Here is a 27,017-nt window from a genome sequence, read left to right on the forward strand (position 1 = left end):
TCCTAAAATTAATTAAACCTCCTCTGCTTTGCAGAAGAAATAATTTGGAGGTTCGTGTTTGTTTAGGTAGACTTGTGACAGAAATGAGCCTTGGCTTGCTGTGGTTAAAGTATTATTTTATATTCAAAGAAGTAGTAAATAGTAGTTAACTGTGAAAGAGGCAAGCATTTGGATTAAAGTGTTTCAGAGTGGAGAATCTTGGCTTTTGGCCTGCAGTAAAGATGAGCAGCATTAACTTCTACTTGAATTGAATGGGACTCGAGGATTGTTAAGATTCTGCGAGATGTGGCACATTGTTTGTGTTCCTTAGTGGATACAATCAAAATGTTAATGGTCACAATTTAGGTTTAAAAGCCCCAAGCTTTATGTGTAGAAAAATGGAAAAACCATTGAATAACAGTGAATTGAATAATAGCCAATTTTGCATTCACAGCACAAGCAGGAATGAATTCCACAGTCTTTTTGTTTTAAGAGATAATATTTATGGAGATATGATTTTAAATTACTTTTAAAATGTGTGCCGTGCCAGACCTTCCAAAGTCAGCTTCTCCTCTGTGAGAGCAAAAATGAATATAACCTTTTATCTGCAGGAAAGGCCCTATTGATGCATGATCTGACAGTGAGGTGAACAGTGTATTTTGGGTGTAAATTAAAATATCTGATAATGTAAGAATTGGGCTGTTTTTAGGGTGGATTGTAGAAACAGTTGTTTGTAGAGGCTTGTGTGGGACATGTTAGAAATCCATGAGAAAACCAACAGTGATAATGAACTGAACTGAGTTCCAGGTTGGATACTCTGCTTGGAACCTTCATCCACAGTCCTTGTCGAGCTGGTTTTGGTAAGCAAAAAAGAATTAAAGGAAAAAATCTGTGCATACTTGTATCAGGTTAGTAAATTCTGTTTTGTGGTTGTCCCCATGAAAACAGAAAGAAGAAATTACTGTTGTGTTTCCTTTTAAAACGCATTTTGGAAATAAATTCTCATCAGTGGAATGTAACAGATTTAATGAGATTGTTTTGCAAATATTGCTGTCTTGGGAGAGTAACCCTGTAATTCCTGCACTAAATAACGTGGCTGTTGCTTACAGCCTGTACTCCACAACGCAGCCTAAGAATGCAGCACAGTAACTGTTGTTTGGGACAATTTTCTTGTTTTAGGTGGATGGAGTCAGCATACAGGATTTTACCAACCAAGAAGTGGTAGAGGCACTGCGAAACACAGGACAGACTGTTCGTCTCACCTTGCTTAGAAGGAAACCTTCCTTTGCTATTTCCTCAGAAACACCTTCAGGTAGAGGTAATTCTTTTTTGCTAGCAACTGATTTTATTTTTAACTCAGTTTACAGTTACCTCATTTAACAGTTTAGGGCAGGATACCACATGATCCTCAGTTTTTTAAATGGTGCACTGTAGAAAATTAAGATGCTTAAAGGAGGAATGGAAAGAAACTAAAATGAGAGATTCAGGAAAATTCAATGCAGCCACTCCACCCAAAAAAAGAAGGAATTAGTGAGGTGGTGTTACTACTTCCTATATTTTGCAGCATATGATTTGGGTTTTTTTAATCTGTTTTCACAGGGCAGCCATTTGTTCCAATCTTTGTGTCCCCTGGAGCTGTAGGGCCTGAAATTAGTGTGGCCACTAACAATGAGGGAAAACAAGAGCAGGAGGATAATCTTCACAATGAAAAGCAGCAGAGTCTGCATCAGGCAGGTAGATAGAACACCTAGCAGTGCCTCTTCTGAGTCTGGTTAAAGGCTACCATATTTAATCCATTTTCAACACCGATGGGTCGGCTTAAAACATCTTTAGCTTTTGCCCTGCAGTGCTTTCTGAAGTAAAGATCTACCTCTTGGATCTAACCAACTCTTTCCACAGTCCGCAGGTCTGCTGAGAGTGGCTTCTGCGTTATCTCAGGGCCTGTAATTCTCTGGCTCTTCTTCCTTGCGTAAAATTTGCCCTTTTCCAGTCAGCAGTGGTCCCCTTTGTTTGGGGAGGGATTTTTTAAGGTGACAGTCAGTGGAGGTGCAGCTCTTCTGGTACTCAGGAATGGCTCTCATTAACTCTGGAGAGCTGAAAGCCTCCAGCTCAGCCATTCCTTTTTGTGGTCCTGGTCCTGCACTGATGACCTGAGGTGTGGAGTTTTCTCCTGGGAGAGACTTTATTTATCATCCTCCTGTGCTGCCAGGGCCCTGCACCAGCCTGCTGGGTGAGCAGCACCAGGAGATGGAACTCCAGGGAATTCAATATTCATTTCCTGATCAGTGTTGCCTCAGTCACACCCGTCTTCATGGTTGGACTCAATAATCTTAGAGATCTTTTCCTGCCTTAATGATTCTGTGGTCTTCTTGCCCTCACACACCTTAAGACTCCTGCAGAGTATATTCATAATATTCTTCTGGTTTCCTGTAGCACATCTCTGAACACGCTGCAGTTTCCTCTCTTGGCACTGCAGCAGCTTCATTAGAGCTCATGTCTTGGGTGTAAAGACTTTGCTGGAGTTCAGAAAAGGCATTTTTTTAACAAATGGCATTCAGGCACAGGGGCAGGTCACAAAGGCATGGGCTGCTCTGGCTTTTAGCTGACTTTGGAACCAAGGCTGGAGGTCTTTCCAGAACCTTCAATTCCCCCACAGATTTCTGGGCTCCTCTACAGGAACTTCTGGGTGAATTTATACAGCTTGTGTTAAAGTCAGCATAAATTATCCTTATGCCTTGTAGTTTCTAAGGCATGTAGATGTAATAGAGGATTCTAAATTACGGCTGTCAATGAATAGCAATTTTGCTGTGATTGTTGAAGATCTGTCAGTATTAAAGACAACCTGGAAACGAGAGAAATGTAGCAGTTCCTATATTCCATTCTGTTTTACTTTTCTGTCCAAGCCTTGTAACCAGACATCCTTTGTTGTGACTTTTGCATGTTCCCAGAAATAGGAAGGCAGAACAGAGGTGGTTGAGTAGCTGAGAGTTGAGGTTCTCAAAGCATTGTTTTGCTATGACAGAGGCTGGAAAAGAGCAACACTTTGTCTGTCCTGTGTCACTTGCCCTTTTTTTTTTTTTTTTTTTTTTTTTTTTACTGTGGGACTTCTATGCATATTTTACTCCTGCAGAAATATGATGTATGAGATTTCACCTTGGAACAGAATTTAATGGCCAAGTTTAAATTCCAAAGATAGGTGCTTATTTTGGATGTGGTGATGGGCACTTCATTATGATGGTGCTAAAGTAAATACTGCTAATTTAAGGCTCTGACTAAACTCTGGAAATGCTTTTAGAAGTTTAATGTAAAAGGTATGTTTTATAAAACACGTATTACTTCCCTTTAAGCCCAGTTGTGTGAAATTCTTATTAAATTGTGTTTCCTGGGGAGTTATTAAATAGTAATTCTGGCTAGGCAAAGCCATGCTTAAGCAGTGCTGGTACAAAGGCAGCTGGGTTTGGGCTGCAACGTGCACGAGGCCTGAAACTCTGTGCTAGCAGAGTGCAGGCAATGAATTTAACAGCTGCAGCCTCTGCAAGCCTGCAGGCTGGGCAGAACTGCTCCATCCTGCCTTGCAGGAGTACTCAGAACCCAGAGGGACAATGTTGGGAGTCAGGAGCTTAAGAGGTGTCTGGGGAAAAAGCCCCAGCAGTAGGGCAGGTAAAGGAAGGGCTTTAATGAAGAGCACCTTTGTGTAGTAACTTTGTGAGAGCAGGAGGAAGCCGTGAGAAAAAAAGATCCCAGTTTTGAAGAAGCTGACAATTTTGACCAGAAAAGATGATTTTCACAATAGGTTTGTGGTTTCCTCTTTATGCTTGCTAATTAGAAATGAGAAACTGCCTGGAAGCGCAGGCAGAAGGACAGGCTAAATATGCTGAAAAGTTGTTGCTAATGAAAGCTGTCCCTGGAAGTGTTTTCATTTCTGAGGCCTTGCACATTATAGAAGACATGGTACATATGTTAGGTCATGAGGAATTCAGCTGGATGAGAGGCTAGAAAGAAATTTCCTATTAGCTGCCATGTGGAAAAAGCTGTTGGGGGAAAAAGGAACATTGTAAGTGAATTGAGTGATGCCACTGGAATTGAATATATTCAATCCAAATCCCTTCAGCCCACATTTCTACAGTTCTAAGGAAGTCACGAGCAGAGACTTCAAAGTGTATTTGAAAGAAAGAAAGGGAAAACTTCAAATGGAGATGTGCATCAGCACCTGCTCTGAACAACTTGTAGATTTTGGTAATGTGTTTTGGAAGTGATAAAAAAATCTGTATTCAGGCAGCTGAACACAGCTTACAGTTGCTGAACTGAACTTTGAGCTTGACCCTGAGATTCATTACTCCTGGTGAACCTTGAAATCTATATTTGGCTGCACAGTGGATTTCAGGTGCTTAGGTCTTCTGTGTTCACACTGTTGAAACTCTGTAATAGCAGAAAAAGAGACTCAGGAATTTCTGTCCCTCTGTTTTTCTGCAGATGTAAGGAGCAGAAGAATGCACTGGTGTTCTGGTTTTGATGCAGTTCAGAAGTAAAGACAGTGATGAGCTTGTGCTTGATCATAAGTCACACATTAGAAACTCTCATTTCCAATTAAGTTAAAAAACCTTAACTAGCAGTTGAGAATTTTAGGACAAATTTCTTCCCATTATTTTTTAAGGAGATAACGTATTTCAGAGACAACTGTGGGCTGTATTTACAAACCCAAGTTTTTAATCATGGTCAGGTGTCATTTTGGAAGCAGAAAATAGTTATCAGGATTGCTGGAATTCTCAGATATCTCTGTCTGCTTGAGCCTGTAGGTTGAAAATCCTCTGGATATTTCCAAGTGACACCTCAGTTGTTGGGCTCTGAGCAGTGTGGTTTCTCAGTGCAAATCAGACAGAATTTGCCTGTCTGGCATGGCTGAAAGTGAGCTGGAGAGAACAGGGGTGGGCTGTGTTGTCGTAGAAGTGAACTTCAATCTTTGTTTTTATTGAGTGGAAAACTTCAAAGTTACAAAAGTGTGTAATGAGGATTGTATTGCAGAGCTTCATCTTTGCAGCCTGCAAAGGTGCTGAAAGCAGAGGCAGCCTGACAATGCCATTTGTGCAGGGATTTGCTCTTGGTGGGCTCCGAGCTCCTCGTGGTGCCTTCGCAATTCCCCCCCACCACGAGGTATTTTACTCACTGGTTGTGTGCAGATCCTGGGCTTGTGCTTTACACTCCGAATTTCAGGGCGACACAGCAGCAACGCCGAGTGGTCTGTGCCTTGTCTAGACATCTGACAAACTACTGCAGCCATTCAGTGGGGGGGGGAAAAAAAAAACCAAACCAGTTTTTGGTAATTCAGCCCCCAGATGCTGCTGCTGTCGCTGCTGGATGGAATTTGCTGTAGAGCTTGATTCTTACCAGTTACACATTGCTCCAGCTTGGAACTTTATATGTGAGCTGAGCTTCTGGCTGAGGTCAAACGCAGGGCAGCCAGTCATTTTCTGCTGTCTAGCTCTGTCAAATTGTCTTACAGGACTGTAACCAACTGCCTTGGTTGCATAAGTAAGAAAGCTGAAAAGATATAAATGTCAAGATAGCCAAGTTCCCACGGAAGACTGGTTTAGAACTGGAGCTTATATTAAAGCTCATGTTACTTACTGGCCTAATTAAAGTAGACAAGGCTTTATACCTGCCAAATGTATAAATAAAGTCTGTGCCTGCATTGTGCTGACACAGCCCCTCGATAACAGCAATATCTTGTCAGGTGTTTTCCTTCTTAAGGGGGCTCATTTGGGTGGGAGGTGATGTTTCCCTGGAGTGGGAAGCGTTCTTACGGCAACAAATGATGAAGTTGTGTGAAATTTGTTTTGCAGCCTGAAAGAATGATTTATTTACAGTACTGCATGGTAGAGAACTCACATCTCATCACCCAGCATCACCTCTTCTGCCTCTCAGCTGAATAAATCACACTTTTACAGGAGCTGACATTTTGCATTGTTTTCCTAAGAAAGACATTTTTGATTTGAGCCGTTTGATAGACTCAGCTTAATGCGCTTCCCTTTTGGGGATTATTCCCTCTAATCTTTTATTTACACTGAATTTTTATTGGAGTATTTAGAAGTAAATGTACTTCTGAATGTACAATATGCTTGAAAATTTAATATTCACTTTCATACTTAGGAAGAGTCCCACTCCCTCCAGCACATGATCTGAAATCCAAGTGGGAAAACCTGCTGGGACCAGAATACGAAGTTATGGTATGTTTTATTTCAATAAACTACATTCATGAATGTTATTTCTTTAAATTACAGATCTGTGAGCTTAGCATCACAGGCTGTTTATAGAACAGTTCAGTGTTTGGAACAGATCAGTAACATCAGATTTTCTTTCCTGTAACATCAGGGCTGAAATGTATGTTATAATGAGTTGGGGGATTTGCCCTTTTATTTTATTCTGTTTATATAGATACTATTGTTATACAAATACGAGACTGGAACAGTGATTTAAGGAAATCAGCTGTCTTGTTAAATCTGCATCACAGCAGCCACTTAAAATATATGGCATTTTTATTATTTCATTCATGATCTATTTGTTTTGCTGGGCACTGAATTGAAAAAAGGCTCAGGATAGAACTTCGGTTTTCAGAGGAATCTTACCATTTTATCTGAAGAATGAAAGAATGATTTTCAAACATGCTGGGAAAATACAAAGTAATTCTCAACAGTGTAACTTTGTGGTGCCAGTGTCTAGTAGATATTTCTTCACTTCATATTAAATAATTGCCTAGCAAAAGATTGTTTTGATGAATTTTCACGAGGAGTTGATGGAAATTGTAATTCACTTGTGCTTTTCAGTGCTGGGTGAGCCAGCCAGTACAGATAAAAGACTCGGGACAGCGTTCTTTCCGAAGCCTGAAAAAATTCTCACCACCACCAAGAAAATGCCCTGTTTGTCTTTGGAATGCTTGTCCAGTTGATTTAGAGACACTTATTTTTACTACTTGGAGTAGCCATCGTTCCAGTCACTCGCTGGGAGATTTAAAGTAGCTTTAAGAATTGCCTTGAGAAACTCACTTCCCCTCTTTCCATTAGCACTCCTTTAAGATCTGAAGCTCGTGTGAGATTATGTACATGGTGCAATAAATCTGTTTGGCTGCCCACTTCAGTTGCTCGGTATTCCCACCCTTACATTTCCAGGGGCTGATACTACCTCCCTGAGCACTATCACACTTCCCACAGAGGATGAAATCCTGCTTTAGTTGGTGAACCCAACCCTTCCAAATCCTTCTTCAGCCACCGCCGGTGAAACGTCAGCAGTGAAAATGTTAACCATGGGGCCTCCTGAATAACAGAAGGGAGCTCTCCTGGCATCCCATTTTGAAAGTAATTGTTTGGTTCTGGTTGCCTGTGCCTCCCTCCTGTGTCCAGCAGCAATGTCCAGTTTGAGTGACACCCCAGTCCCTGTGTCACACCATCCTGGCTCAGCCCCCAGAACTCACCCCGAAGGTGCCTACAGGGTTCTCTCAGGAGTATTGATCTTGAGAGGAAATAGCTGTTTGAAGACAGGGGTTGGTGGCCCTGGTGGCTTCTGTGCTGCTGGTCCTTTTTGGTGCCAGTGGAAGGAGCTGAGATCCCGAGCAGGGACTGTGTGGTGTCAGGCTGAGGTGCTGCCAGTCATAAATCCGTTTAGTTACATGCATGGACATGAAATGGTTCTGTCAGGAAAAACACCCTGAGTACTGCAAAACATGCTGGAAGCCCTGTTTAAAATTAATCCAGAAGGAAAGTCTAATCTTTATTTAACTAGAAGTTTTCAAAGAAAAGTTACCTGATTTTTTTGCAAGGCTCTGTTTTTTTCAGATCTACCAAGTGTAATTTTCCTTTAAACACTCAACTTCAGCGTTCTAGATTCCAGCCCTGGGCCCTAGATTGGAACTAAATGATCTTTAAGAGCTCTTCCAACCCAAACCATTCTATGATTTTGTCTTAATTACATTTAAAATTGAAGTAAATAACATTCTAATATTACAAATAAATCTGCTACGTTAAGGAGGGACAATACAAGAAAACTGGTGGTGAGCATAGTCATTTTATTAATCTTAAAAAAAGACACTGAAAGGATTTCCTGTCCCTGGTCTAAATAACCCACTTTCCATTCCCATTTGGTAGTTAAAGTTATGTATTTCAAGCCAGAAGTTGGTGGGTTAGTCTGGATGGGAGATGGCTGCACTATAGCCCGAGGTAACAACTTAAGCTGTCATACTTTCAAAATTCTGACTGGCAAGTCCGTGTGGGTATTTGTGTCAAACATAATGGCATTTTGTGCTTACACAGGATTACTGAACTTGACTGAAATTGGCATTTGGGCTCCGGGAATAGGATAATATTGGAGTCTGCTAATAGTGCATAATCGCCACATTCCTACTTGTAAATGTTCTGTGCCTGAAAGATTTTTCTAACATTTGTTTAAAATTATTTTGCATCAATGTGACATTGTTTAAGTACGGTGTATTTTGCTCATGAGTTGTTCGGTTTTTTTGCCAGAATTTCATCGTTCTGGTGAAGTCTTTATTGTCCCACTGTTGAAAAATGTTCTGATGTCCAATTTTTAGGTTGTGAATGTGGATATGCCCTTTAAAGACGATTCAGAGCTCCAGAAGTACTCAAAGGTAAGGCTTACATGGTGGTTTCCTTCCTGGTGTGTGTTGGCAGAGCAATCCTGGGAGGGCAAGACACAATTCCAGATGTGTTTCAGGAATTTAGTGGTTTTGTGGCTCTATATTTTCCAAAAAAGGCTGCCAATATTCTGCTTATCTCCTGGACTGATCCAATACCTTTTCATAGCACAGGCAAATGAATCTTTTAACAGTTCATTACCAAACCCCAAACAACAAAAAACCACTCTCAAACCATGCACATAAACCCTAAATTTTTGGGTACTTAATTGCACAGAATGGGGCATAGGTTGAAACTCTGCTGAACAACTTTTTTGTCCCGCAGACAATTTTGCTGTAGTGATCCTGGCTTGGGGAAAGGGATGTGTAATTAATTTATATTGTCAGATCTTAAATTAATTTCACTTCCAAGACATTTTCAAGATACCTGTGTTAATATTGTGGAAAAGAGGTTTTTAGAGGTGATGCATTTATGTATTTGTGGGGACACCTCAGCGGGAAAGGGCCATAAAGTCATGATCAGACATGGCTCTGAAGGAATGCTGTGGATCAGAGGATTGCTCCTTTTATTTGAATATCCAGAATAATTTGGGAAGCAGGACAGTCAGTGTTTGAACTCCAGTAATAAAAAGCCAGAAAATGTCTAAACTGAAGGAGCAGCTCCTGCTGATCATCTCTTCTCCCCTGGCTGCCATGATTTCTTCTGCTTTTTCTGGATAGCATATCACTTTTATTCTACTTTTTCTGATATTTGCAGACTTAAGGCACCGAGGGTTGGAGTTTCCCTGGAAAAAAATTCCAAATTAGGGAGTCCCAGTGGGAAAAGGCTGACACAAAATCAGTGATTTCCCCTTGCAGAAAAAAGGATGTCCCTTTTACTTACAGAGGACACTTCATGGATATTTTTTCTACCTCAAAGTAGTGTAACTCCCAAAGGAGTAAGACAGCTGACCTCGTGGTGAGATTTTAGGGCAATTATGGAATTTATTTTATTCCTTTATTTATTTATATTTCTTTTATTTTTGTTTTCCTCCAACCCCATGGAAGAGGGGTTGGAACTGGATGATGTTTAAGGTCCCTTCCAACCCAAACCATTCTGTGATTTGTTGGCAACTCACCTTTTGGGTGGTACTTCTCTCTGTATTTTTTCCCATTAAGTTTAATTATTTGAGAGCACAGTTCAAATTGCCTTTCCCCCCCCAGGAACAGACTGGTTGTTTTTATTTGTGCAAACAGTTTGTAAAGAGAAGTTATGGACAGTAGTGCTGTAACACAGGTGAGGTCACTGTGAACATTTAATCATCTTACTGAGGCTTTGGTTCCATTTGGTGAGCTACTGAATCCTAAATATGTTTTTATCCTGGTAGATAAAGATTTAGACTTAAATACATATTTATATTTATCTTTTGGCAGCTGTTACCCATCCACACTCTGAGATTAGGAGTTGAGCTGGACACTTTTGATGGACATCATTATATATCATCCATTGCTTCAGATGGCCCAGCTGCAGCACTTGGTCTTCTGCAGCTGGAGGATGAACTTCTGGAGGTAAAAAAAAATAAAACAGAAAATAAAAATGATGTGTTTCCTGTTTGTTTCACCTTCTTAAAATTCTTCAGTTCTAGCTTGGCTGCTGTGTGTGCAATGGAATTATTCCAGATTAGTTGTGGAAGCAGAGCGGTGCTTTGGAATTCATTCATTTTCTTCACTCTTCCCTTCCACATTTATGGACAAAATGTCAAATTCTTGTGACCTCTCAGTGACTTCATGGGTATTTTTTTCTGTAATGTTTTAACATGAGTATCAAGAGTTACAGGGGCCGAGATAATATTTGTGTTGAATTATTTGTAGTCCTGTGGCTCAGTCTTTTGCACAGTTTGGCTTTAGCTTTTGTGGTGGATAATCTTTCTGAATATTTGTCACCCCTAAAACATTTACAGCAGTCTTAGGAACAGTGGTTTCAATTGCACAATAAAACCTTTTTGTGGAGTGTTGAAAGATATTTGTGTGTATGAGCAAATACATCAGTTTGCTTAAATGTGTATAAAGAGGTATTGGGGCAGCTTTGGAGTTCTCAGAGTCACACCAGACCTATTTTCTCAGGAAAAATAATTATTTGATAAAACAATTCCTATTTTGCGAGTGTGTGTGTGTGTGTGTACATGTATACATTGATATCTCAGCCTGCAAGTGAAAAGACATTAATTTCTTATTGCATGCTTACTCCTTGTGGAATATTTTGATATTGGAACCTTTTTTTAGTGGATGCAAAGAACATTTAATGGAAACAGAATTAGGCCTTCTGAAAGATTGATTTGTTAGGTGTACAGCTATTTTGCTTTTACTTCTTCACCCTCTAACATCAAAAATTCATACTGATATCACTAAGACTTAAAACATTTTCTTATTGCTTAATGGAGGAAATTTTGATTCCTGAAGGAAGGGATTAATGGAATGCTGGAAGTGTCGTTTAAATTGCTTGGCCACTAAACCAAAAAAAATTTATAGAAAAAGCAATAATGCAGTGCTGTAAAGTAACTTAGGAAACTTTAATTGTGTATATTTAACAGTTTTATGTATTACTCTGCACTCAGAATTAAGTTCACAGGTATGGCCAGACCTAGTGAGTGTAAATTTTTTGCTGCTCCATAGTTGGGAAAAAGCCCCCAACAAAATAAAAATGTGCTCTGGGGCTAAAGCTATAAGTGCCAGGTTTAGCCCAGACTGTGTTTTTGCAGCCAAGTTATAAATCCCCTTAAATAGAGCTTTGCAGTGGAAAAAGTGACAGCCCCATTCCCCAAACAAGCAGCCTTACCTGGGCCTGAAATATTTGGGATTGAAATATGATCAGCAAGGATTTTTTTTTTTTTTCAATGTACAGTGAGGTTGAATGTTGATTATTTTTAATGATGTTTTTGAATTATGACAGACAGCACAATACCCCTTCCCTGCCCTTCATTTCAGCTAATTCCATTGTGTTCTTTTTCAGGAGTAAATTGCTTTTTTGTGCCTTTTTGTTGTACAATTTCCCTGCTCTTTGCGGGCTGGCTGGCTGATGTGCTGAATGAGTGGGTGTAGGGCACCTTGCCTGCTCAGAGGCTGATTTCTGGCAGCTGCAGGAGGAGAAGTGGGAGTCCCCAGGTCTGCTGGGGGGTGCACAGTAGCTCTTCCCCATCCATCACGGGATGCTGAGAAGTGCTGGGAGCTTTCCACCACGCTGCCACTCTCCAAGCATTAAAAAATCCTTACGTGTGGATCCTTCTGCTTAAATAATTAACTAATGGATGAGGCTGATAGCTCAGCACTTGCTGTAATTCTTGCAGAAAACGCCCAGAGCAGTTTGTCTTGCTGTGGTGGAGGCCAGTTCCACCACTCTCAATTTTTCTGCTTGGCTGGGATGTAGAGTGGGAGAGGAGCTCCGTGTTTCCCAGCAGTCCAAACTATATTTACACTGCAAAAAGCACAAAGTTGGGGGCGGGGGGGAATAGAAGTGATCGGGAAGCAAATGTTGGCTAAAGTGGGATTGCTGTGGAGCCTTGAATAAGATTGAATCCCTCTGATGAGCAAGATCTGGGAGGTTTATGGAGAGGCTCTGCCTCAAGTGCACACATACAAAGGTGTGTCCATGTCTGGTGAAGGGTTCCATGCTCTGTCATAAATCACCTGTGTTGGCCAGCACTGCAGCCCCAAAAGAGCAGGGCTTTAACCCAGTTAGTGCTGTGGACTCAATCCAACACCTCCTGTGCTCCAGGGATTTCTTTTAGGCTGCCTCAAGCCTCTCTCACAACTCTGATGAGCAAGATCTGGGAGGTTTATGGAGAGGTTCTGCCTCAAGTGCACACATACAAAGGTGTGTCCATGTCTGGTGAAGGTTTCCATGCTCTGTTTTCTTGGATCAGGTGTGGGTTCCTTTGCAGTGTGGGTATGGAGGGAAGGGCTGAAGGTAATCCTCAGTTATCCCCACTTGCTGTGCCTTGGTTCCTGCTGTGGAATGGCTTGGATGAGGTGCTGGATTCCCAAAGCAGTGGCTGGTCTCCAGCAGTTGTGAGAGAGGCTTGAGGCAGCCTAAAAGAAATCCCTGGAGCACATGAGGTGTTGGGATTGAGTCCACAGCAGTAATTGGGTTAAAGCCCTGCTCTTTTGGGGCTGCAGTGCTGGCCAACACAGGTGATTTATGACACCTGCTGGCATCCTGCTGTCCTCGTGTTTAGGGACACCCCTGTGGTGAACAGAGAGGAACCCTCAGGATATAAAGGTTATAAAATAGGTAAAAGAGGATGAATCCCTCTTTTTTTCCCTGCAGAAATAGAATCACAGAGTTTCAGAATAGTTAGGGTTGGAAGGGACATTGAAGCCTATCCAGTCCCATCTCTGGGGCATCTTCCACTATTCCAGCTTGCTCCAAGCACAATCCAGCCTGGCCTTGGACATTTCCAGGGATGGGACAGCTACAAAAAAAGTGCTACTGCAGTATCCCATTTTTAAAGCACCATTATCTATCTATCTATCTATCTCTCTCTCTCTCTCTCTCTCTCTCTCTCTCTCTCTATCTCTCTATCTCTCTATCTCTCTATCTCTCTCTATTTGTTTTTTCTTTTTCAAAGTCTATGGCTTAGAACATCCATTTACAATGATCTGTTATCACTCACAATCTTGGGTTTATGGCATGGTAGTCTTTGACCCTTGTCAGGCCTTTCTGGTTAATTGCTTACTGTAGTTGGTTTCTTCCTTACTGTACAGACATTCTCACCTGTTTTCTGTAGGATCTGTTTTAGTTTCAGTCACTTTGTTGCATTTTAAATTGGCAAAGTTAGAATCAGAGAATCATTAAGGTTGGAAAACACCTCTAAAGTCATTGAGCCAAACTTTTAAGCTAGTTGTGGTAGTTCTGACTTCAGGTTTTTTGATCGGAGCTCAGAACCTGTGTTTGCTTAAAATATTGTGGAAAAATTAATTCTTTTATCTTTTTAAATTGAAACACATAAGCCCAACACTGAAAAAAGATCCCCAGCAAAGAAGCAGGTGAGAAAGAAATAAGAATTCTAGGAAAGGTTTAGGCTTGGAGAAGTGGTGAGCAGAAAAGAAGTTAGAGGAAGCTAGAGAGGCATGATGCAGCAGTCAGCAGTCACAAGATCTTGGGGGTGAAGTTTTACAGTAATGTATGTATTCTTCAGAAGCATATGTTAACAAAACAGTGCAAGCTGTGCCAGAATCCCCAGGTAAAATCAGACTTTCCGGCTCGGGCGGGGAAAAAATGTACGCGAAAAAAAAGAAAATTTAGAAAAAAAAATTAAAATAATCTGGCAGAGATCCTTTAATTCTCTTTGTGTGGCTGTGTGGTCCCATTCTGCAGGTAAACGGGGTGCAGCTGTGTGGGAAGTCCCGGCGTGAGGCTGTCACCTTCCTCAAGGAGGTGCCACCCCCGTTCACCCTGGTGTGCTGCCGGCGGCTCTTCGGTGACGGCACCGAGTCCTTGGTGGACGAGCCCCCCGTGGCAGTGTCCCCTCCAGAGCAGAAGGTAACACTTCTCCTGCCACCCACCCACTTGTGCAAAAGGGCTGTACATTTTTTGGGAAAAATCCGTGTGTTTCTGGGTTTGCGCGGGTTGGTCTCGAGGAGGCTCATTGTCCTGGGAAGACAGGGTAGGTAAATCACGGAGCTGCTTTGCTGACTGTACATCCCATTCATCATCCCCACACTTAATAGGTGAGTGAGAGCTCTGAATTACACTAAATCACATCCTTGCCACCATTAGCTGATTGCTTCCGTGTTCTGAGTAGGTTTTTATAGAACTCGGGGGGGAAAAAAAGATTGAAACTTAGAAGTTTCTTTCCGTCGCAGGAGCTTTAAAGTCTCAAACTAAAGCTTGACACTTGTGGTTGCTCCTGTTTGCAAAAGTACTTGCAGCTTGGCTTCTCATCTTTTCTGATTGCCTGGCCTTTCTATTAGCTGTCTGTGGTTAAATCTTTTATGCTATTTATTTTTTCCTTTATGCATCTAATGGGACAGCTGAAGTTCATCAACGTGTAACAGGTTAGTAATATTCTAACAATTAATTAGGCTAATACACGGGTATTTGTGTGCCAGGTTGGGCTCTGATGCTCAAAACATGTAGGCCTGTGCCCAGGGGAGTACTCAAGGCAACAAGCTGGAAAAAACTCTATTCATAATGCTCAGTGAAGTTTTAATTCCATAAAAGGTCACATTTTAGGGCATGTATGCACCATTAATAATCAAAATATTGAAGGAATAGTGTTTGTAAAGAGCTGAGAGAATGGTATTTGAACCAGAGCTTTTATTTTCCAGGTGAAACCCAAGGAAGACTTCAATCTTGAGGAGGAAGAAGGGGAATTGGCATTATGGTCTCCTGATGTGAAGGTTATTGAGCTGGAGAAAGACAAAAATGGTTTAGGATTTAGCATTTTGGACTATCAGGTATACTTTTCTGTATAACTAAATGCTAAAAATCCCTTTGATCCTTTGTCTTTGCACAGTGTCTTAAAATGTTTGGTGATGTTGGTTACTGAGTAATGGACTTGACACGTGGGCCTGGCAACTGTAGGGAAAAGTCATGTATCTTGGGGTCAGTTCTATAAAGTATGGAGTGTCCTAAACCTCTGATTATTGGACATGATAAAGTGCAAAACCTTTCATCAAGCTGCACCCCATAACTCTGAGTTTAATGCCTAAATGTTGGGCAAGGTTGTTTTTTTTGTTGTATTTTGTTCTAACTTAGAATGACTTTTCAGCTGTCAGAGTGGCAAGCGAAGGTTCTTGGGTATTAGTTGGAGATGATTATATTCTTAATTGTTAAACTTCTTAGAAATTAACAGACAAGTCTTTAGTTGGAGGGAAATGCTACTAAAATTAATGAATCCTTCCTTCAAAAACACTGGCTTCAATTAAATATGTAGAAACTCTCCAAATCTGTAGTCAGAATGAAAGGTTGTTCATGTTTCTAGTCAACATGATATATTTTTTTAAACCTCCAGTCATCATATTTATAAGGAAATAAAATAGCTGGATCACTCTTTATAATAATATACACATCACATCTGAGTGCTGCCTAAACATTGTAGTTTAATGAAATGTGTTCAACTGTTGTACATAAATGTCAAGTGATATAAAATTCACTTTTTGATACAATAAGGCAGGAATTGGGAATGAATTAGAAGGAAAAAAATATTTGAAGTATTATGCAAACCCATTAATTCTATATTTTAGAAGTGTGATTTAAGATTACTGAAAATAGATCCTGTTAGTCATTTTAGCTGACACATGTTGTGTTGCAGTGCCAGCTCTACTCTAGAGTTGCTGGGAGTCTTTACAGAGCAGTAATACGCAGATTTGCTTTTAAGTTCTCATATAATCAGAATTAATGAAGGCTTTAATAGCAGGCTTTTTATTTACTTATTCGCAGATGCAAATACACGAGCAATGTTGTGGTACTTTCAGCTAAATTTAAATGCATTCTAATCAATTCTAAATGAGTGGTAAACCACTTAATCTCAGATCTTTATAATTTCAAGATATTTATGTATAAAGTGTATAAAGTGTGTTCTTTTGTTTGGGATTTGCCTCTTAGATCTTTTACACTTTTCATCATCTGCAGATTAATTTTTATAGAGACATATCTGTGGCTGTGTGTGTGTTTATGTAAATACATCCATCACATCCTTGAGTGCAAGGCAAAGAAAATAAATAATTGTCCATGCTACAGTGGAAGCAAGGAAAAAAAAAAAAAAAAACCAAACTGTGTGTGGTTCCTGGGAGAGTGTTTGGAATTCTTAACAGAGATTTGCTGGGAAGCACAGAATTGCAGCAGTGTTTAATTGTGCCTTAAAGGACCTGGAGACCCTTCTTTAAAACATGAAAGGTGTTTTTTTTAGGCACATACTCTTTGTTTTACAAGAGAAAATTCAAGCTTTAAAATGGCAAATGGCACCACTTGTGCTGTGTGTCCACTGCTGATCTTGCTCCATTTGAAGAACACAATTTTAAAATTTTTTTTAGGTGTTTTTCAATGAAGATGGGTCTTGCCATGGCCCATCTTCATCGTCAGTGAGTGACCAGCCTTTCTAGGCTGCCACAGTGTTGCTGGAGGTCGGGTGGGGAGGAAAATGCTTTTGAAGGGGAGATTTTGTTGGCAATTAACACACAAGGACTGGCTCTGTCCATTACAGAAATTCAAGGAAAGTTTGGTGTTGCATACCCAGCTTGGAGGAGGTGATGTGACTGTCCTGGGTTTTTAAGATCCAATTATTTCTTCTGTAGCTGTTGGCTGAAATGACATTCAGAAATGCTGGAAGGGCTTCAGGAAGCTCAGTGGGAACAGGGAAGTGGCATCAGGGTTAAAAAGTGGTGATGCTCTATTGCCCCACCTGACTTTGCCCCACACAAAAGTGAAGCAACACCCTTGAAATGGTGGATCCCAGCCCTAGTGGGGGACTGGGGCTGTTCCCTGCACTGTTTAAGCAGCTCTGGAGTCCTGCTCATCCATTTCTGACAGTGAGAGATGCCAGACACGCTGCAGAAGCACAAGAATGCTCAGCAGCTACAGACCAGGCTGCTCCCAGTGCTCTGGAAGTTTCTTCCTCCTCGCTTTCAAGCACAAAGCTTTTTACCTTTCCGTCTTAAATTTGGTTGTAGAATTAGATGCTGTGCTGAACACTCCTGTGGTATATAATTTATAATGTTTGCCAGTTTTGTTTCTCAAAACTTGGCTGCATGCTCAGCATAAAGGATGCTGTGCCTCAGTTGTCCTAAATGCTGTGCTTCCCAAGTCATGCTCTGGAAAACAGAATTAATAAAAATTCTTTGTGAGGCAGAATAGGAGTCTGAGTACGTGGAAAACTGAATGCTGAGATCAAGAAAATTATTACTCTGGCATATTAATTTTTAATGGGCTGTCTTTCTAATAATGTTTCATCTATCAAATAAATGATAAGCACATCCCAAGTGACTTGCAGGATATTCCCAGAAATGTACAAGCATAATTCCAATGCCTATATATTTTAATGAACTAATTACAAATTAATTATACCAATTATGCATAATCAATAGTATTTCTACTTTGTCCTGTGTTTTCTTTTGATTGTCTTTAGGGATTTAAAAGCTTAATATAGAGCTTAAAACTTCCTTTTTTTAATAATGTTCACAAAACTTTGGGGTAGAGTTACCCCTTTTGCTATGACAGGATAGTATTTATATAGGATATTCTTTTTCTTCCTGTGGTCTCCACATGTATTTAAAAAATCCCTTTTTTCAGCAACCTTTGAATGCTGTAATTTGTAGTTACCTTGTAGGAAGTGTAAAATTTTTGAGACTACTGCTCTGCTGGCAGCAAGGTCAGTACTTGGCCAGAGGGGAGGTGGATGGGAAGCTGAATCCTGTGGATTCCTGAAATGATGCATTTCACTGGATTTTTTTTTTCTTTTATTTAAACAAGAAACACAGAAGACATCTTAAAATGAAATGTCCTGTGTTTTGTTTTCTATTGTCATTACTGTGTTGGGACCTGCTGAAAGCTCCTAGGCCAGGCACTGCTTTTTCTTGATGGAGCTGTGATGGGAAGGCTGCAGAGGTCTCCTGGCCATTAAAAAGCTGTGCTGCTCAGCCTTCTGGCCAGCTCCTCCATGGAGTAACACACTCTGCCTCCCTTCATTTCCTTCTCCTTTCACTTGGAGAGGTTGCTCTGCCTTCCACCTCTTCACTAACCTTTATGTGGTGCTGCTGGCACAGGGTAGTGCCAAGGGAGCTCTGGTGGGGAGGGAGGGATCCAGGACCTGCTGGTGGAGTGATTTGGGATCACCGGGGACGGAAAGGGGCTGCAGTGAGTGCATTTTGTGTTCTTTGTCAGCAGACCTGAAAGTATCCAGCTTAACAGTAAATTTGTCTAGCCTGGAACTGATCACAGAATCCCAGAATGGTTTGGGTTGGAAGGGATCTTAACTCTCATCCAGTTCCAAACCCTGCACCTTCCTTTAGACCCAGTTGCTCCAAGCCCCATCCAGCCTCCTGGCAGGGCTAAGCCATTGTTTTTGAGACCAATCCCTTTTCCTTAGAAAGAAATTGAAATGTACATTATCAAGTTAAAACAGAGAAGAGATGCTGTCTAAAAAACAACTGTGACCCCAGGGCATTTAGAGCAAGAGGAAAGAAAAATCCCAAAAGACTTGTAGAGAAAATGAAGAGATGCCAGCAGGATAGAAGGTTTTTTGAGCCCTGAAACAGTGTTTACCAAAGACCTGATGTGTTGCAGGCCAATAGATTCTGTCAGTAATGTTTTACAGAAATATTGGAAAAACCACAGGTAGCTGAATTGCAGATTTCTTGAGGCAGTATTGACCAGAAGGTAACTTGAATGGTCTGATGAGCTTTTATCAAATTAAACAAAAAGCTGAATGGACTTTATGTGGAGCTTAATTTACTGTGCTTTGATGTCAGAGTCTTTTTAAAGCAGCTGTTTCAGAGTGCATGAAACTGGAGAGGGTGAGGGGTGCAGCGGGGAGGTTTGACATTTTACATAACTCTTGGGAAGGACTGTGAGATGCTGTTTCTCCCTGTCTGTGCTGAGAGATAAGTCCCCAGTGCCTGCTTGCTTTGGCACAGTCCAGCTGCCCTGGAGAGCTGTCTGGCTGGAGGAACTCATGGACTCACCTGCTCCAAGTGAGGCATTTCAGCACTCGGGAGCTTCAGGTTACCCAGAGCTGGAGGAGCAGCGTGAATTGTGCCTGCCAGGGTCAGTGCTCCAGGGATTTTTCCTGTGCTCTAGCAATAGGGACCCCACAGCTGCCTTATTCCTGCCTTCCCTTTATTATTAGTAGCAGTTTTTCGTGCTGTAGAACTGAAGTCTCTTTTGCTGCACATTCAGCAGGTTATGTTTTGTCCTTCTCCCAGGGAGCATGGGAAACAATTGTTTTCTCTTTTCTAACAAAATCACTGCATAGTCATTCACGGCAGGAAGTGAAGCAATTTAAGTGTCTCCAAATATCTTTCCTCTTTTCTTTATGCCCCAAACAGGCTCCAGATGTAGAGTTACAAAAAAAAAAAAAAAAGCAAACTGACTTCTTATTTGTAGAAGGTGGTATTCAAGTAGATTTTTTTTTTTTTTTTTTTTTACTTTCTTGGTCTGTTCAGCAGTGAGATGCAGGCTGGAATGCTTTGACAAGTTGCTGGCTAAACGTTTGCCCTCTTGTGATAATTTGAGCTTTGTCTATTCTTGTGATAAGTTTGTTATGAACAAAGAAGCATATTCATGTCTTTGTTAAACACATTTTCACCTGATCATGTGATGGAAACCTGTGGCTTACTGGCAAAAGCTGCACAGCTGTATTAAAAGGCAGTTTTACAATGGCTATCAGCTTGGTACTGGGAAAACTGATAAAGGCAGCTTTTCTCCCATCTCTACAACCCATCCACATTCATTAACATCAAAGTTCTGTAAGCCTCAGTACCAACTGTGTTGGTACTCATCTCACGGAGGATTTGCTTCTCTCCCCCTATGGGAAAGTTCTACATCCTTTAAATCATATTAAGCTGCTTCATGTGTAAAATAATTCTTAATAGTGTGTCATGAATTGAATTCAGTGTAGCTTTTTGAAAAATTCTCTTGGAGTTCAGCTTAAAAACTGCTTTCCAGGACCTAAGAGCCGGTGAATGCAGTTGAGCACATTTCTGGAGAAGTTTCTGAGGTGTTCACGATTAGGGGATTCCAAAACCTGCAGTACTAATGCCTTGGGAGAGCAGAGACCACTTTAATAAGAAATCAAAGAGATTTCTTTGTATCTCACACCAAGATACAGACAGACCCACAGGAAGAGGTCTGGAGGCAGGAAGTCACGTTAGGGGTTGGGTATTCCCTGACACTGGGCTGGAGGGGGCCACCAGTAGGACTCTACATGACAAGTTAGAGAGGAATCTCATAGAATAATTCAGGTTGGGAAAGCCCTCTGAGACCTTTCAGTCCAGCTGTTCCCATCAGCACTGCCAAGGCTGTCCCCATGTCCCCAGGTGCCACATCCACAGGGCTTTTAAATCCCTCCAGGAATGGGGACTCCACCCCTGCCCTGGGCAGCTGTGCCAGGGGGGCTGGACAGCTGTGGAATCCTCTGTTACAGGCAGCCTTTCAGGGAGGGAATTTTTCTTTGTAGCCAACTTAAACCTCCCCTGGTGCACTTTGGCCGTTCCCTCTCCTCCTGTCCCTGTTCCCTGGGAGCAGAGCCTGACCCCCCGGCTGTCCCCTCCTGTCAGGAGCTGTGCCGAGACAGAAGGTTCCCTCTGAGCCTCCTTTTCTCCAGGCTGAGCCCCTTCCCAGCTCCCTCAGCCCCTCCTGGGGCTCCAGACCCTTCCCAGCTCTGTTCCCTTCTCTGGACATGCTCCAGGCCCTCAATGTCCTTCTTTATGTGACCTCAGAATTCCAGGTACCTCAGCAGTGCCCAGCACAGGGGACAGACACTGCCCTGGTCCTGCTGCCACACCAGTGCTGACAAAAGCCAGGTACCATTGGCCTTCTTGGCCATCCAAGCCATGCACAGCCGGGTTTTCCAGGAGAATGCTGTGGGAAACAGCGTCCAAGGCTTCACAGAATTCCAGGTAGACACATCCACGGCCTCTCCCCCATCCACACTAAGCAGGTTCTTGGCCATCCAAGAACTCGCTGCCCATCCACACTCGCTGGCAGGTTCTTGGCCATCCAAGAACTCGCTGCCCATCCACACTCGCTGGCAGGTTCTTGGCCATCCAAGCCATGCACAGCCGGGTTTTCCAGGAGAATGCTGTGGGAAACAGCGTCCAAGGCTTCACAGAATTCCAGGTAGACACATCCACGGCCTCTCCCCCATCCACACTAAGCAGGTGTTGTGGTTTTGGCTGGGATAGAGTTAATTTCCCTCCTAAGTAGCTGGTGCAGCGCTGTGTTTTGGATTCAGCATGAGAACAATGTTGATAACAGGGTAATGTTTTAGTTGTTGCTAAGTAGCGATTACTCTGAGTCAAGGACTCCTCTGTTTCCCAGGCTCTGCCAGCGAGGAGGAGCACCAGAAGCCAGGAGAGGTGATCTGAACTAGCCAGAGGGATATTCCATAGGATATCATGCTCATGATGCATGGTTTATATGATCTGTAAACAGGGGGAGTTGGCCAGGAGGGGTGCATCACTGCTGAGGACCAGGCTGGGCATCAGGACTTGTGCACCACTTGTTTTTCTCAGGTTTTACTCCCCTCTCTCTTTTTGTTATGTCCCTTTTCATTATATTTATTGGTATTAGCATTGCTATTATCTTTGGCTCTATTCAGTTATTAAAGTGTTCTTCTCTCAGCCATGGGTTACCCCAGCCAAACCCAGGGCAGCAGATTTTGGCTGAGCAGGACCTGCCTTTCACAAAGCTGTGCTGATCCCCAGATCAGCATTCAGTAAAGGACAGAGATTTTCCTAATCCCTCCTTTTGCTCTCTTCTAGAGCAAACTGTAGGAGCATCCCTCCTGTCCCTGTGAGCTGCAGCAGCTCTGGACAATACCTGAGTTTGGAGAGAAACTGGAGCATTACTGGAAACATCTGTTTTTCTTTGCTTTGTCGCATATCCACGAAATAAATGCTGAGCAGTATTATTACTATTAACCTTTAGAAATGTTTTCCCTTCTTCCCCCAAATTCTCCAATCTGGTTGTTCTTTTTCATTTCCTGCTAGAAAGAATAGCTTTTAATAAAAACAAAAAACCCCAAACCAAAGAAATTCATTATTATTCCACAGATGTCTTCTGCCTGCGAGAGAAGGCGAGAATTTAAAGGGACAAAACTGTAGCTGGGTTTTCTGTTAACCACTTGGTAAATCTCCACCAGGCTGAGATCATGTGGATGAGGCTGGAGGAAGCTGTGCTGGCCTGGCAGTGGGCATGTGGAGATGATGGAGCAGTGGGTGTGGAAGAGCTCAGCCCAGACAGCTCAGAATTTGTTCTGAAATGATGAGATTTGAGGTATATGGTGGTGCTGATGGATAAACGTGAAGCATCCTGAAAACTCATGGAAGTTATGAGGTGTTCTGTTTTCTTAGTACCTCACCCTGCTGGAAGATGCTGCTCCCCAAATCCAAGGAATCCTGTTGCATGTGGAATTTTCTGTCTGTTCTCAATGTGATTCACTGTAGCCTTAAAATTCGCCGCAACCTTTCTGCCAACCCTCCTATCTGCTCCTTCATCCACCCTGTTCCTCATCCTTGGAAGTGTTCAAGGCCAGGCTGTCCCCTGGGATAGTGGAAATTGTCCCTGCCCATGGCAGGGGCTGAAATGAGAGGAGCTTTAAGTTCCCTTTGAACCCAACCCAGTCTGGCATTCTGTGATTCTTTGGGCCAAATCACTGTTTGCAGATCCTTGTTGCATAAAACCCAGCCTGTCCTCTGTCCCCACTTTCATTTTGCAGCTTTTTCTGCAGCAAGTCTTCCATAATTCATGTGTTTGCTGTTTGTGAAGCAAGTTTTCATGCAGAGGAGAGCTCTGGTTTGTGTAAAAACACATCCTGCACTTCCTCAGACTTTTACCACTGGTTTAAGTGCTGCTTGGGCTCTCTGGCTGGATTTTGAGTTCAGGAATTCTTTGAATCTGAAAGCTGATCAAACCCACAACCTGTGTTAGGGCCCACTGAGCACAGGCTGTGTAGGTGATACCATTTATACTTTTTTCCCTTGGCTTGTTGTTATTTTTTTCTTCTTTCCCACACATCTCTATCCCTTCTTTATCTCATCGCACAGTGGCTTTCCTCCACTTCCTTATGAGTTCAGGGATTTTTTTTTTTCCCTTATCTCTGTGGCTTTTCCCTGTAGTCAGCACTCGGTGTGTTTTTTCTGGAGCTGGAAAAGTCTGAATGTCTAAGATATTAAGAGAGTCTAATGAATGTAATCCCTGAGACTTTAGCTCTGTCGAGAGCAAATATGAAAGGCGGATAAAACCTTAGATGGATTGAGAAGTTTGATAAATTAAAAGATAGCGACAGGCACCTGAGTCCACTGCACGGTGACACCGAGAACGCCCAGCGCCGCTGCCTATCCTTGATCTTTTTGTTTGGGAAGAGCAGTAGTGTGTGAGGTCTTTTCCCTTGGGGTCCCAGGTCCACAGCAGAGGGGTGGGGAGTGTGCTGTGCTCTCCAGCCCTGCCAGACCCACGCGGCTGAGTCACCGCCGGCCACCGTGTTCCTTCTTGCTGGGGAAGGCTGATAGGATTTCAGATCCCGCATGATGAAAGCCTGGTGTGGGAAACCCATTGTGCCACCTCCTCCTCTTTACTTTGCTGTTCCCTCTCCTCCTTTGGGTGGGGCTCTGTGTGGTTTGTTGCTGTTTTTTTCCCCTTCCCTGCGAATTCCTGTTTCTTTGCTGACATTTCCCACAACAGAAGTTTTGATTAATGCCGGCTGCACACCAGAGCTTCTGAAATTCATTGCTTTATTCCCTCACTGCAGATCAATAAATACTAATGTTTTATTTCCAGTGCTTTGCCTTACATCACAGCAAAGTTCAGCGTTCCTCCTTGAATGCTGCTCTGTATTTAAGTTTGTGTTGCTTCAGCACATCAGCGTGCAGTTTATTTCTCTGAGGCTGTGCATTGTGTAATCTCCTTCCTGAGCAGTCCTGCTGACTGCAGTCCGAGTGGAAGAGGCAGAAACAGGTCTGAAATGCTTCGAATTTCACTCAGATGCAGTGGATCTAATGAAAACCAGTGGAGCACTTCCTCAGGGATGTTTTTCCAGGCCTTAGAGTGCCTTTGGCAGTTCCTACGGCCAACTGCTGTAAACATGTTGGAGTGAGTGAACAGAAGATTTGGACCTCGAGTCTCGCCCCTAAAGTGAGGCCACCTTAAGGAGGGAATCAGACCTCACTCACAGCTGGCTCTCCCTCTCTTCCCTGTCTGTTGGAGGCACTTTGTACTTTTGAGAAGGCACAGAAAAGGGTGCTTGTCAGTCTTGGCTCTTGCATCCCATTGGCATTGTTGGGGTCACTGTGGAGGGTGGCTCTGCAAAGGGAACCACAGGCACTCCACAAAATGAGAGCATGGATGAGTACTTTGAATAATTTCACAAGGCTGAGCATGCAGGTACATTACTCATGTGCACTTCTACCTTTGTTCTACATAACAGTGAGACAAACATAAAATGCCTCTGCTTCTTTTCACTGTTGACGGGTGTCTTTTCCTTGTTCAGCATCACAAGTGTTATGTCTAAGAGTCTTACAGCCTGGTATCTTTTTCACTGAAGAGTTTAAAATATGGATATATGTGTGTTAGACCTGGAAGTGGTCCCATGCAAAATGTAATGAAGCTGGGCTGCTCTGACCTCTGAGCTCCAAGGCGTTTGTTTTGGCTCCCTCACAGAAACCTGCAGTATACAAATTGGCACTTGTAAAAATGTTCAGATAAATCAAAAAATGGCACAGGGGGAAAAAGTTTCAAACTGTTTCTTTTGGGATCCTTGGCCGTGCTATTTTGGATGTGTGTTTTTGTGGCAGCAGGCAGTTTGTTGCTTGAAGAAAGCTGAAATATTCTAGGAAGTCGGGCTAGCTGGATTTAGATCTCAAGTGATGCCAAAACTAATATAGCCTGTAACTAAGTGAGAGTGACTTTGCACAGGGAATGTCAGTCACCCGCAGCTTTGTCTTACATTTTCATAGGAGCCTTTAGAAAAAGCCAAACACAAACAAAACCCCAGCAAACGTGGGAGCTGCTCCCATCCAGTGGAGCTGTAGTTTCAGTGCTCCTCATCCTCAGCCCGGGGAGGGGCTGGCTGGATGGATGGGTTGTCAGAGCAGGGAATGCCTGCGGTGGTGGGAGCTGGACTGGCCTGGAGTGCCCTCTCTAGGCTGCTGCACACCTCACCTTTTGGGAGGGACAAGGGAACAGCCAGCATGGTTTATCACTTTTCTTTCCCAGCAGGATGGGCACAGGTCAGCTGCACTGGTTCTGTCTCAGGTTTGCTTCCTAAGGCATTCTGAGTGTGGGTGTTTGGTGCCTGTGGCAGTCGAAGCCACAGTAAAGTTGCAGCTCCAGCGTTGCACGTAGGACTCTCTTCACCCCTGGGACTTTTAACATTTTAGCAGAGCTCAGGTTTTTAAGAGATTTCATACTGCCCCAAACCCAGGGATCCCAGAGGCAGCAACTGCAGTGGCCCCTGCCTGACTCTCCACTGCTGAATGAATCCAGAACAAACGAGGCTCTGAAAATAAGGAGAAAAATTTGACACCTGGACTCCGGGAAACATTTGTGGGTTTTGATGAGGAGCGGTGGGGAGAAGGGAAAAGCTATGGTTCAGCATAGTTAAATATATGGTGTGCTAAGTATGAATAAATTGTGGCTCTTTTAAACAAGTGCCTAGAGTCCGTGGCTGGCTCGGGCACAGAGGGGAGGACAGCAGCTACAGCACAGGAGTTCCTCAAAGGGGAACTGGGGGCCACCGTCCTGGGCTGCTGCTGCTGCATGGCAGGGGCAGCTCTCAGCGTTTACACTCGTGGCAAACGTTCCAACGTGTGATTCTTCTCTTAAAAATGAGCTTTTGGCTTCAGGGGGTTTGTCTCCTCACTGCTTTGCAGTCCCAGTTCTTTTCCTCGTTGCTCATAAACGATTCGTTGGTGTAAAGGAATCCTTCAGGAAAGGTAAAAGCTCCTCTTTGAATGTGCCAAGGCCTGTTCATGATGATCTTGGAGGTCTTTTCCAGTCTTAATGTTTCTATGATTCGTGCTCATTTTAACATGGCTAGTTTGCATGGGATTGTCCATTGCACTCCCCTTGTGCTCTGATGCAAAGCCATGTGATAATTTCTTGAAATATTGAAATTATATCACTTCTGGGTTTGGGGGGAGAGTTGCAAACTCCATCACAGTAAACGAGCCTTCACTTTAAAGTAGAGGCTGAAATCTGCTCCTGCCTGGTGGTGACTAAAAATCACTTTGAGCCAAGTAAAATGAGTGTAGAGCCTCAGGGTAGGTGTGCAGTCACACTGGTGCTCTTTGGTAACTTGGAATGGTTCTAGCTGCTCTGTTAATGTGGAAGCAGCCCTGAAATCCCACTGTGGGAGTGAACTTGCCTTTTAACTGTACTAACTTTATACAAACTGTACCTTTTGCACTTAGTATAGAAGGAAAGGATCTGTTCTTCATCCTGCTGCAAGCACTGCTTTCTTTCAAAAACAAGACAACAGCCCTCACGGCCCAGTGGCACTCACCTTTTAGAAAATGTGCATTTGGTGTTTGCTGTCTTGTTTCAGCAGGTGGTTCTTTAGGGTGTGCTTGGGGTCAAGGGTAAATCATAAGGCAAGGTTTCAAAGAAATCCCAGTGTTCCTTTGGTTTAGAGAAGGAAAGCACAGTGCAATCCGCCGTTGTGCTAGAATATTGAATTACGGAGAAAATATGGATATACATGAT

The 27,017-nt window shown here is 42.7% G+C and overlaps 1 protein-coding gene across 4 annotated transcripts in view; it reads left to right on the forward strand.

Annotated features, from left to right (window-relative positions):
- PATJ (PATJ crumbs cell polarity complex component) overlaps positions 1-27,017 on the forward strand; it is a 137,899-nt gene that overhangs the window by 18,911 nt on the left and 91,971 nt on the right. For 3 of the 4 annotated variants that reach the window (XM_068198917.1, XM_068198918.1, XM_068198920.1), the window contains exons 11-17: positions 1,159-1,297; positions 1,579-1,713; positions 6,127-6,203; positions 8,558-8,614; positions 10,034-10,168; positions 13,974-14,138; positions 14,927-15,055. In XM_068198917.1, the coding sequence (XP_068055018.1) occupies positions 1,159-1,297; positions 1,579-1,713; positions 6,127-6,203; positions 8,558-8,614; positions 10,034-10,168; positions 13,974-14,138; positions 14,927-15,055 (837 nt within the window). The remainder of the gene's footprint in view (positions 1-1,158; positions 1,298-1,578; positions 1,714-6,126; positions 6,204-8,557; positions 8,615-10,033; positions 10,169-13,973; positions 14,139-14,926; positions 15,056-27,017) is intronic. The other variant, XM_068198919.1, reaches the window with a different exon arrangement.

Source organism: Anomalospiza imberbis, chromosome 9, assembly GCF_031753505.1.
Source record: "Anomalospiza imberbis isolate Cuckoo-Finch-1a 21T00152 chromosome 9, ASM3175350v1, whole genome shotgun sequence".
Taxonomy (NCBI): domain Eukaryota; kingdom Metazoa; phylum Chordata; class Aves; order Passeriformes; family Viduidae; genus Anomalospiza; species Anomalospiza imberbis.